The sequence below is a fragment of the Geotrypetes seraphini genome, chromosome 11 (assembly GCF_902459505.1).
Source record: "Geotrypetes seraphini chromosome 11, aGeoSer1.1, whole genome shotgun sequence".
NCBI classification, from domain to species: domain Eukaryota; kingdom Metazoa; phylum Chordata; class Amphibia; order Gymnophiona; family Dermophiidae; genus Geotrypetes; species Geotrypetes seraphini.
The window spans coordinates 870,284-882,494 of NC_047094.1; the positions used below are offsets into that span (position 1 = coordinate 870,284).

The 12,211-nt window shown below is 40.4% G+C and overlaps 1 protein-coding gene across 5 annotated transcripts in view; it reads right to left on the reverse strand.

The window, feature by feature from the left end:
* The window catches only part of USP31 (ubiquitin specific peptidase 31), a 377,558-nt gene that overhangs the window by 234,949 nt on the left and 130,398 nt on the right, over positions 1-12,211 (reverse strand). For all 5 annotated transcript variants that reach the window (XR_004536457.1, XR_004536456.1, XR_004536455.1 and 2 more), the window contains 3 exons: positions 5,233-5,327; positions 4,738-4,815; positions 4,165-4,294 (listed from right to left, as the gene is read on the reverse strand). Coding sequence is in view for 2 of the 5 variants with exons in the window: in XM_033914358.1 (XP_033770249.1) it covers positions 4,165-4,294; positions 4,738-4,815; positions 5,233-5,327 (303 nt within the window). In the remaining 3 variants the exon portion in view is untranslated. The remainder of the gene's footprint in view (positions 1-4,164; positions 4,295-4,737; positions 4,816-5,232; positions 5,328-12,211) is intronic.

The window sequence follows — 12,211 nt, forward strand, 5'->3', positions numbered from 1 at the left end:
GGGCATGGAGAATCTACGGGATCCCCGTCAACATGGATTTACCAAGGGGAAATCCTGCCAATCCAACTTGATCAGCTTCTTTGACTGAGTGACGGGGAAGCTCGATGTTAGAGTCCTTGGACATTGTATACTTGGACTTCAGCAAAGCATTTGATAGTGTCCCACACCGCAGGTTGTTGTGCAAAATGAGTTCTATAGGATTAGGTGACACTTTGACAAAATGGGTTGGAGACTGGCTTGGTGGTAGGCTTCAGAGGGTGGTGGTGAACGGCACCCCCTCCGTAACGACGGCAGTGATCAGCGGAGTACCACAGGGCTCGGTCTTAGGCCCGATCCTTTTCAATATCTTTATAAGGGACTTGGCTGAGGGGCTTCGAGGTAAAATAACGTTATTTGCCGATGACGCCAAACTATGTAATATAATAAGCAAGAGCACAACGGACAATATGAAACACGACCTACTCCTATTGGAGCAATGGTCTAGGACATAGCAACTGAGTTTCAATGCCAAGAAGTGCAAAGTCATGCACCTTGGCAGTCAAAATCCATGCGAGACTTACACCCTAAATGGCGAGATCCTAGCAAGGACTGTTGCAGAACGGGACTTAGGGGTAATCATCAGTGAAGACATGAAGACTGCCAATCAAGTGGAGCGGGCTTCATGTAAGGCTAGGCAGATCATAAGATGTATACGTAGGAGTTTCGTCAGCCGTAAGCCTGAAGTCATTATGCCGTTGTATAGATCCATGGTGAGGCCCCATTTGGAATACTGCGTACAATTCTGGAGGCCTCATTACTGCAAGGATGTACTGATGCTTGAGTCAGTCCAGTGAATGGCCACCCAGATGGTCTCGGGACTCAAGGATCTCCCGTACGAGGAACAGCTGGATAAATTACGGCTATACTCACTCGAGGAACGCAGAGAGAGGGGAGACATGATCGAGACGTTCAAATACCTCACGGGCCGTATCGAGGTAGAAGAAGATATCTTCTTTTTCAAAGGTCCGACGGCGATAAGAGGACATCCATGGAAAATCAGGGGCGGGAAATTGCAAGGCGATACCAGGAAATACTTTTTCACCGAAAGAGTGGTTGATCGCTGAAATAAACTTCCACTTCAGGTGATCGAAGCAAGCAGCATGCCTGATTTTAAGAAGAAATGGGATCGTCACAGAGTTAAACAGGGGAGGGTCATTAGGGTGGGCAGACTAGATGGGCCGCGGCCCTTATCTGCCGTCTTTTTCTATGTTTCTATGATCATATTGTTTATCGTTATGAATGAGATTAAAGGCAGTATTTTGGATTATCTGAAAGCGCTTCTTTTCTTTTTGTGTCTGCTCCCCTCTCTCTCTCCTACCCACTTCCATGCAGCGTCTGCTCCTCCCTCCACTCCCCTACTTCCTTCCAGTGTGTTTCCCTCATTCTCTCCTACCCACTTCCATGCAGCGTCAGTTCCTCACTCTCTCCTCCCCATTTCCCTTCAGCATCTGTTCCTCTATTCACTATCCTTCAGCGCCCTTCACGCGGTTCAGCAGCACCTCCTGATCGCCGCAGTCCAGGCATCTCTTCCCTTTGTCGGGTCATCTCCTTCCCTGCCACACACCTTCACTGGCCATTTTCAGTTTTTTCTCTCCAAGTGGCCCGAACCTTTTCACAAGTCGCACGCACGGCTGCCCCGAAACTTCTCCTCTGACGCAACTTTCTGTTTCTTCCTGGGTGGCTCACATCAGAGAAGTTTCAGGACAGCTTGCATGTGCGACTTGTGAAAAGGCTCGGGCTGCTCAGAGAGAAAGCTGAAAATCGCAGCGAAGATGAAGGGAGATGCTTCAACGAGTGGAAGAGATGCCTAGACCACGGCGATTGGGAGGGACGAGGCTGCTGTACCGTACGATCGCGGGGGTTGTTGACCGGGAGGGGTGAGAAGTGAGGCAATGTGCGCAAGATACTTAACTGCGGGGACAAGGCCATTTATCGCTCCTTAGGGTGGTGAATGGCCCTGTCCTTGTATCCCCGGCAACCAGGTTTTTTCCTCCATGTTCCACAGGGTTACCCGCGGGTAACAATCACTGTGTCATTCTCTACCTCAAGAATCTCTTAAAGTTGCTCAATTTTGTGTTTACATCTGCTGTATGCCCAGAAAAATGACAGGAGGAAGCAGGGTATACAGAAAGAGCCTGAAGTAAAAATGTCTAGCCCCTGTGATCATGCAGGTCAATGCAAGGCTCGGTCTTTTTACGTTTCCTTGGAGACCTTTGCTGTTCTGAATGAAGAGAAAACTGTGAGGCCAAATCCTGGCCCACAGGAGTCCTCTGAGTCTGTAGTTAGTTCTACTGATGTGACACAGGAGAGGACCACGAGCCATGATTTGGCCAGTGGGAGCCTTTCCCGTCTGTGCTTAGGGCTTCAGAGGAAGTTGTAGATGAAGTGAAAGCCCTTTATTGTAGCTATGATGCTACATTATTCTCCTCAGCTGAGACGGTGGCAGTAAGGGCAATTCACCTCCCCCAGCAGGTTGAGACAGGACCCTAGGGGGAGGGAGCGATAATTCACCTCCTCCAGCATTCCAAAATGGGACCTTGGGAGGAGGGAAGAAGAGGGGCAGAGAACTTATTCCCTGCCTTATTTCCCATTGATGATTCACCTCCTCCAGCAGGCCAAAACAGGACCTTGGGACAAGGGAGTAAAAGGAGCAGAAAAATTCACTTACTGCTTTGTGACAGCTGCCTTCTGGCTGTATCTGTTTATTTTCTTGTATCAATAACAGGGATTGTCTGAATCTTTCCCCTAGCAGTAGTGAAATAGACCTCGGCAACGCCATGCTGGCATTAGTATGAAGAGCCCCACAAAGAAAATTGCTGTCCATCACATCGGGCTCCAGGAAAGTAGAAAAACCACAGCTTTTTCTTCTTGCAGCCTGCTCAATGGTGCCATCTTTCCCACTTCAAATGGCATTGGTTGGCTGTCCTCTCCTTGCAGTATCAAGACAGGGCCCTGGGGAGAGGGAGTGAATGGCGAAACTTGCTGTTGCAATGACATTGATTTATTTGCCGACTGGAAGGGCCAATTGAGAGCTTCCCCACTACCTGGAGCTGACGAGCGGTGCACACGCGAAGAGGAACCCTGCTTGCTGGCACCCGAAGCTGACAAGAATTCCCATTTCGGGCAATCGGAGCACTTTGTGCACACGTCAGCCATGTGCACCGCTCGTCGGGCACACAATGAACACTTTTTTCCTTTAAAAGTGCTCATCGCGAACCACTAGAAAGATAAAGGATAAAACACACCAGTTAACAATTAAAGTCAATTAAAGCTCATTGAAAACTTCCTTTCAGACTGGCACTGCCTCAGGATGTGGGGGTCTTTTTTTTTTTTTTTTCAATACAACTTTAACTAAAGTGAGCAGACCTTACTGGATCTCAAAGCTATATGCCTTCCTGAACAGTGGTAAGGCTTACAGCTGAGGCACCTCTATACCAAAAAATTTCAGGGATGTGGGGGAAATGGGGGGAGGGACTCGACCAGTAAAGTGTGGCACCCTGAGGTCGGACGTAACCTCTGAAAAGGTCCCCCAAACTCAATCCAGCAACTACAACAGGGACAAGAAGGCCACTAAACAAATCCAACAGGCCCTACACTAAACCAGGGAAAGACTGCACAGGCATACCACCTCCATCTGCTGGAGATTAAGAACAGATTGATTGTAGATAGGACTGTACAACCCACTTATACTGCAGCCAAAACTCAATGTCTCAGTCTCCACCTGCTGGCAGAGGAACGTAAACCATCCGTTTCTGTGCCAGTCTGGAGGGACACTAAAGAAAACCATCTTGGCCACGTGATGACAACGCTCATTTGTATGCCTGATCCATCCTGCTTGTCAGAAGAATCTTCAACCTTTTTATTTGTATCACTGTTTTCTGCCAGAAACTTGTCCATTCACCCTGAATTACAATCATGCAGAAAGATTATCTAATCAAGCAATTAGTCCCCATCTTTCATCAAGAGTTCATAAAATGGCCACTAAAAATATGAAGAATTTTTTTCTGCTCCGCTTTAAAGACCCCAAAATTTGCTTGCCCACTCCATTTCTGCATCTCAGTTTCCAAGCCAACCCCAGACTCCAACTGTGCTCTGAAGGATCTTGCCTCAGTCCCTTGATCACACCTGCTCCTCCTTGGTGTAGAGCTGGAAACACTGTGACAAGGTACAGAACTGGGGCTGAAGGTGAAGCTCCCTCTGGTGACGCACACTCTCTGAATCAGGAACATATTCTTCCTCCATATTTCCAAACAAGCTGTGAATACAAACAGGAAGTCACTGGTGCTAACAAAGCACTACACACAAACCTTTATCTAATTGGACTCCATTTTAACACTGGAAAATTCACACATCAGAAAAGCAGACCTCTATCCCTCCTTCACTCATTTATCTAAAGTGAAAAAACAGTCACAACAGCAGCAAAGCAGAGCCTAAGAGCCAATTCAGGATCAAAGGCCAGGGCCAAGGACTAATCCCTGGTTTTCAAGACCAGGAGGAGGCAAGATCTGTGGCTGTATACAAGTCCTCAGGCTCCACAATAGCTGCCAAAGCCACTCAAGCGTATGGAAATGTGGACAGGCCCTCTTTCCTGTAAACCCATCCGCTGATATTTTGACCCCATTTAGGACCATAACCAACTCTTTAGGAACCATTGTGTCATGATTATTTCCAGAAGACATTACATAGAATTTCACTTACTACTCTTCCATCTCTCTACCCCACTCCACCACCAGCTTCACGTGAGCTGGCCCACCAGGGCCACAGGCTTTCACTGCTCTGCAAGAGACAAAATGAGAACACCTGAACATGCAGGCAACACCATCATATTTGAGTTGTCTAAAGCATACTTTGTGAACCCCCTCCCTATCCTAGCACATTACACTCACCTGCACACAACCCCACCTTACATTATAACCACTTAAAGCACACATCTGTGAATCCTTCCAACCTTATTACATCTATCTAAAGCACACTCACCTGCACCTCCCCACTATCTTATCACATTACTTCCACCTAAAGCATAGTTACCTGTGCATCCCCTCGCCTTACCACATTACACCTGCCTAAAACAAACTCACTTAAACAAACACTGCACCAAGACATTACACTTGCTCATAGCAAAAGAACAATTATGATTACAAGCCACTGCTGCGTATGTGCAGATCACAAATTTACCCCCTTTACTTTCCCTACCTCTCCACTGTGGGATGGCAAAGTGGATGCTCCTCCTGAGGTAAGAGATATGTTATTCCCACAACACTTACAACACGCAGACTGATTGGACAGACCTGATAAGAGAGAGAAATTATAAAAACAAAGTTATAGCACAAAGCTCCAAGTTGGATTCCCACTAGAGCTGCACAGGGACAGAAATCAAAGTCATCCCTATTGGACTCGAATCCACCCCTATAAACTTCACAAGTAGTTATTTCATTTAATTATGCTACTGGTAGAGAGTCAGTTAAAAATAAGCAAAGACATTTTATTAATTGGGAAGAATGCATACTTTGCAAATTGATCCCTGCCAGAGCCTCTAATGTAAACATAATATAAATATTCCAGCTGATGAGGACTCTTAAGCTGTGTCAGCTGAAGACTTCCTCTGAAGGTGGCCGAGAGTCCCTTTTGCCAGGCTTGACAGGCAGCAGCAGCAGCGCCCCTAAGTCACAAATGCTGCCAGCGACCTTTGAAGGAGATCCTTAGCTGACAGTACTTGGGGATCTCCACCAGCTATAGCGAGGGTGAAAGGCGCCCGGGATGCTGGCACCCCTCCCCCTTCCTGCTGCACGTGTGCCACTTCCCTTCCCCAATACCTCTGTAACGCTCCTAGTGCGAGCAGCAACCGCCAAGCTACTCTTGTGCCAGCGTCAACTCTTCCTCTAATGTCACTTCCTAGGCATAGAAGAGCCAACACTGGCACAACAGCAGGTTGGGAGTAGATGCTCGGGCCAGGAACATTACACAGGTATGAGGGAAGGGAAGCGGCATACGGGGGCGGAGAGGATGACAGGTGCCTGTGCCCTCACCAAGACGGCACCCGGGGCAGACCTACCCCTGCTCCCCCCTTTACTACGCCACTGTAAGTACTTCAGCACTGGAGAATAAGACCAGAAATGTTATTTCCTTTTCTGTTAAACAGAATACAAAGACATCCACTATATATATTTCTCAAAGCTAACGTATTTCAGTCAATAAATTCCTGGGGTTTTTTACCTTTGTTGTCTGGAGATTTATTTTTCCATCAAGTTGGTTCCAGTTTCTCTTTTTTCTGCTTTCCTGTCTTCTGCATTTCTTCCTCTCGCTCCTCCACCTCTATTTACAACATGTCCCCCCCTCTCTCTCATTCCCTCCCTAGCTACATTGGGAGTGGGAAAGGAAAGAGGGGGGAATCCAGGGCACATCTCTCCTACTATCTCTACTACCAAATGCAACATTTCTCCCCCTCTCAAACCCCTAGCTCCTGTACAGCATCTTTTGTCCCACTCCACCAGCCCCATGCCCAACATTTCTCCATCAACCCTCTCCAACACCATGCTGCATCTCTTCCTCCCTTCCCTCCACTACCATGTTCAACATTGCTCCCTCTTGCATCTCTTTCCATCCAACATCCAATATTTCTCCCTCCCTCCATCACAACCATGTTCAACAATTCTCCCTCTTTCTTCCTTTCCCTATGTACACCATCTCTCTTTCCCTTCCACTCCATGTATCTATGTCCAACAATTGTCCCTTTCTCTTCCCTTCTCCACTGGCAGCATCTCTTTCCCTCCCTTCCCACCACCCCACCCATGCAGCATCTCTTTCCTTCCCTTCCTAACCCCTCCCTCAAATACTCCCTTTCTGGTCACATCTCAATATAAAGCTGAATTAGAAAAATTACAGAAAAATCTCAATATAAAGCTGAATTAGAAAAATTACAGAAAAGAATGATCAAAACAATCAAGGAGATGGATCAACTCTCATATTAGAAAAAACTAATGAGGTTAAGGCTCAGAACTGTTGTCAGGATGAGAGTCAGAGGTTAAAGATGCCACCCAAGGGCAGGAAAATGCAAAACCCTTTTCTGAAAGTTTAGTTTGGCTAGCTCATTTTTTTTTTTTTTAAATATTTTATTTATAAATTTTTCATTCTTACAATAATTTAATTTTACATAAACTTCAATTAATACATGAAAAATTGTGATTACAAGTAATTCATCTTATCACATAAAATATAACCCTCCCCTTTCTTCATTTCTTAAATCCATATAATATACATTCCCACCTTTCCCCAATCTAATATATCCATTACTAATGTGCTATGAAACCTGATCATTGGAATATCGAGTCAATGGTTCCCAAATTTTCTTAAAATTATGAATATTTCCCTGTTGTAATGCTATTGTTTTTTTCCATTTTGTATATATGACAGACTGAATTCCACCAAAATGTAAAATTTAATTTGGTGTATTCCTTCCAATTTTGAGTTATTTGTTGCATGGCGACCCCTGTCAATATTAATAATAGTTTGTTATTGTTTGCTGAAATCGGACTCTGAGTTCTCATTGCTGTACCAAATAGTATAGTATCATATGAGAGTCCTACATGATTTTCTAGTAATTCATTAATTTGGGGCCAAATTAGTTTCCAAAATGCATTTATACAGGGACAAAAAAAAATTAAGTGATCTAATGTCCCGACTTCTACTCTGCAATGCCAGCATCTATTAGATCTAGTACTATCTATTTTTTGAAACGCGTAGGGGTCCATAAAGTTCTATGTAACAAAAACAACCAAGTTTGACTCATAGATGCTGACTTTGTAGATCTTAATCTCCAGGACCAAAATCGTGGCCATTGAGATTCAGAAATTGTCTGACCAATCTCAATATTCCAAATATCCCTAAGTCTAGTTTTCTTTTTTTTTTGTTTAAAAATCCATTTAACAATTTATACCATTTTGCGGCTTGGTGACCCAAAAAATCCGCCTGGAAACATAGAACCTGCAGACTATATTGAGTATTAAGAGCTTTCCATTCAGGGAACCCTGCCTGAATAGCTTGCTTCAATTGCAACCATTTAAAATATTGTGTTTTATTTAATCCAAATTTATGTTGCAATTGTGAAAAACTAAGCATTGCTCCTTCTGAAATAACATCATTCAATGTTCGTATACCTGCAATTATCCATTGTTTCCAGACGATTTTGTATCCGCCAATCTTGATCCTGGAGTTTACCCAAATTGATTGATTTAATGATTTAGCAATTGGTTCTGGTGATAGATTACTGATATATCTTAATGTCTTCCAAGAATCCAACAGAATTCTGTTATCCTTATATCTTCTAGGCATGTTTATACTAATTAGATCTTCTAAATGTAATGGGAACAGGAGCCGCCATTCTAGATATAGCCAATCTGGTACATTCTCCATGAGATCTGGGAGGATCCAATACATACCCTGTCTTAGAATATAGGCTTGATGGTACCTATAAAATTTTGGAAAATTTACCCCTCCCTCCACAATTGGTCTTTGTAAAGATACTAAAGCAATTCTGGGTCTTTTCCCAAACCAAACAAATTTTGTAAGAATATTGTTTAACTTTTTATAAAATGACCCCTGAAAAAATATTGGTATCATACTCATTTGCTAACAAACCACAGGCAATATCATCATTTTAATTGTTTGGACTCTTCCCCACCAAGAAAGATGTAAAGGATTCCATTGCTCACACATTTCTGTTATTTTTTTAATAAAAGTTTTTCATTTTCTTTTACTGTATCTTCAATTGTATTTTTGATAATAATACCTAAATATTTTAATCCTACTTCTTTCCAAATAAATAAATATGAATCAAATAATCCTTTGGTACAGTGAATATTAATTGGAAGAATTTCCGATTTACTCCAATTAATTTTATATCCAGAAAATTTCCCAAATTTCTCTAGAAGATTAAGTAAACTTGGAACAGTATTCCCTGGTTCTCTTAAATATAATAATATATCATCTGCATATGCAGAAAGTTTAAATTCCCAGTAAGAAAATGGGATTCTCTTTATCTCCTTAGTTTGATTAATTGCAATTAATAAGGGTTCTAAAACAATATCAAAAAGTAAGGGGGACAAAGGACATCCTTGTCTAACTCCCCTACGCAAGTTAAATCTATCTGATAAATTGTTATTAATATATAATCTTGCACCAGGAGAGCTATACAATGTCTGAATCATTTTAATAAAACCGGGGCCTATTCCAAACCATTCCAGAGCTTGATACATATAACTCCATTCCACTCTATCAAATGCTTTTTCTGCATCTAAAGATAGCATAAAAGCTGGATCATTCATATTTTTCACTAAATTTAAAGAGTGGAATGCTAATCTAGTATTGTTTGATGAGTGTCTTTTAGCAATAAATCCTGTTTAGTGTACATCAATAATAAAAGGAAGAGCTTTTGCCAATCTTATTGCTAATACTTTAGCAATCAACTTACCATCTACATTTAATAAAGGGATAGGCCTGTAGTTTGAAACCAAGGTAGGATCCTTGTTTGGTTTTGGTAAGACAATAATTACCGAATCAGCCATAATACCTGATATATTCCCATTATTTATTTGATATTGATACAAATTTAATAAATATGGTAAGATGATATTTTGAAATGTTTTATATAATTCAACAGTATATCCATCACCACCCGGAGCGGATCCAACTCTAAGAGACTTCAATGCTGATTCTATTTCTTTTAAAGATATAGGATCTTCTAAACTTCGTTTTATATGATCCGGAACATTTGGTCCAATAAATGAGTTTAAGAAATTTAATCCCTCTTGTTCTTTATTTTCATAAGATTCAGAAGAATATAAATCTTTATAAAAATCAAGAAATTGTATTAAAATATCTTTGATGTTAGTGTGTGTGTTGCCTTGTGTATCTTTAATTGCAATAATCTTAGATTTCCTTTTTTTTGCTTTAAGAAAATTAGCTAATAATCTTCCAGCTTTGTTTGAATTACCATAGTACTGAACTTGCTTATAGAAGATATCTTTCCTCACAAATTGAGAAGAAATCTCATTATATTTCGCTTTTATTTTTAATAAACTTTGTAATGTATTATGTTCCCAGTTCTTAATTAATTTATTTTCTAATACTTTAATTTGGTTTTCCAGATCAACATATTGTTTTTTAAGTTGTTTTTTGATAAATGCTGAATATGAAATAATATTTCCTCTTATTGTTGCTTTAAATGCGTCCCACAAAATCTCAGCATTAATATTGTCCGAATTATTTATTTGAAAAAATTCATTCATCTTTAATTTAAAATCTTCCAGAAAGTTCGAGTCCGCAAGTAAAGCATTATCAAATCTCCAAATTGGATCGAAATGTACTATATCATTATTCTTAAAGTCAATCCACACACCAGCATGGTCTGAAATTATAATGGGATCAATAACTGCATTCATCACTCGCTGCGCTATATTATTAGACACGAATATATAATCAATTCGTGAGAAAGATTTATGGACCTGAGAACAAAAAGAAAATTCCTGATCATTAAAATGAAGAATACGCCATACATCAACTAAATTACAAGATTGAACCAAATTATCTAAACCTAATGATTTCATAATTCTACTTGGTCTCTTATCCAAAATTGGATCCATTACAGCATTGAAATCCCCTGCTACAATTAAATTAGAAGTAGCCAGTGGTAACAGTAATTGTTGAACTTGTTTGAAAAACTCCATTTGATTCGAATTAGGAGCATATAAATTTAATAAATCCAGGGTTGTATTTCCCAGAACCATTTTGATATGCACCCATCTTCCTAAAGGATCAAAGTTTATTAATTTGAAATCAGCATTGCACTTCCTATTTATCAGGACAGCAACCCCAGCTTTTTTCCCCATTGCAGGTGCAAAGAAGCATTTAGAAATCCAACCCCCAGATAACTTTTTAGATTCAATATCAGAAAGGTGCGACTCTTGAATAAAATATATGTCCGCATTTTGCTTTTTAAGGAACGTTAGTACTTTCTTTCTCTTAATAGGATGATTTAAACCATTGACGTTAATAGAATAAATTTTTATATCCATCTATTTTATAATTAAATGTTGGCAAATACTTCTAAAATAAAAAAGATGACCAGACCTCAGCACATTAAGTAAATATAATTCATTCATCCAATTTCCCCATCCCTTTCCCCCCCCTAAAATAAGATAATAAAAGAAAAATTCAAATTTTACATTTATCCCATTTTCAATCCTCATCAATATATTATTACTGTGAACCCCCCTCCCTCTCTCTATGCTCCCTCCCCTCCCCCCCATAATCATTGTCTGATCTGGAACACACATTGGTATAGCAGACCCTAAACCCCCTCCCCCAGACAACTAATATCCCTCCATATTGAATTAATATATCTCAAAAATTCAGCTATTCTTTTTTCCCCCACATACTTAATATTTCATTATTTCTATCCGTACATATTCAATCATTCAATTAATAATTATCATTAATATTAATATTTCATTATAGCAAATAACATAAAATTATCTATAATGAATTCAAATATAACTATTCAAAAAAAATTTCATTCATATAAGTTATTCATATAAATAATAGTATCTTAAAAATCTTTATCTCCTTAGTAATTATCTCTTCTTTAAAAAACCCAATTCCCAGACTTAACCCTTTATTTAATAATTTTTGTATTTCATATCAATTAGTATCTAGGTAAAATATATCATTATATTAAGAATCATACTTACTTAATTCATATAAATTATACATAGTAACATACATAGTAGATGATGGCAGATAAAGACCCGAATGGTCCATCCAGTCTGCCCAACCTGATTCAATTTAAATTTTTAAATTTTTTCTTCTTAGCTATTTCTGGGCAAGAATCCAAAGCTTTACCCGGTACTGTGCTTGGGTTCCAACTGCCGAAATCTCTTTTAAGAATTACTCCAGCCCATCTATACCCTCCCAGCCATTGAAGCCCTCCCCAGCCCATCCTCCACCAAACGGCCATATACAGACACAAACCATTCAAGTCTGCCCAGTACTGGCCTTAGTTCAATATTTAATCTTATTTTTTGATTCTAGACTCTTTGTGTTCATCCCACGCTTCTTTGAACTCAGTCACAGTTTTACTCTCCACCACCTCTCTCGGGAGCGCATTCCAGGCATCCAC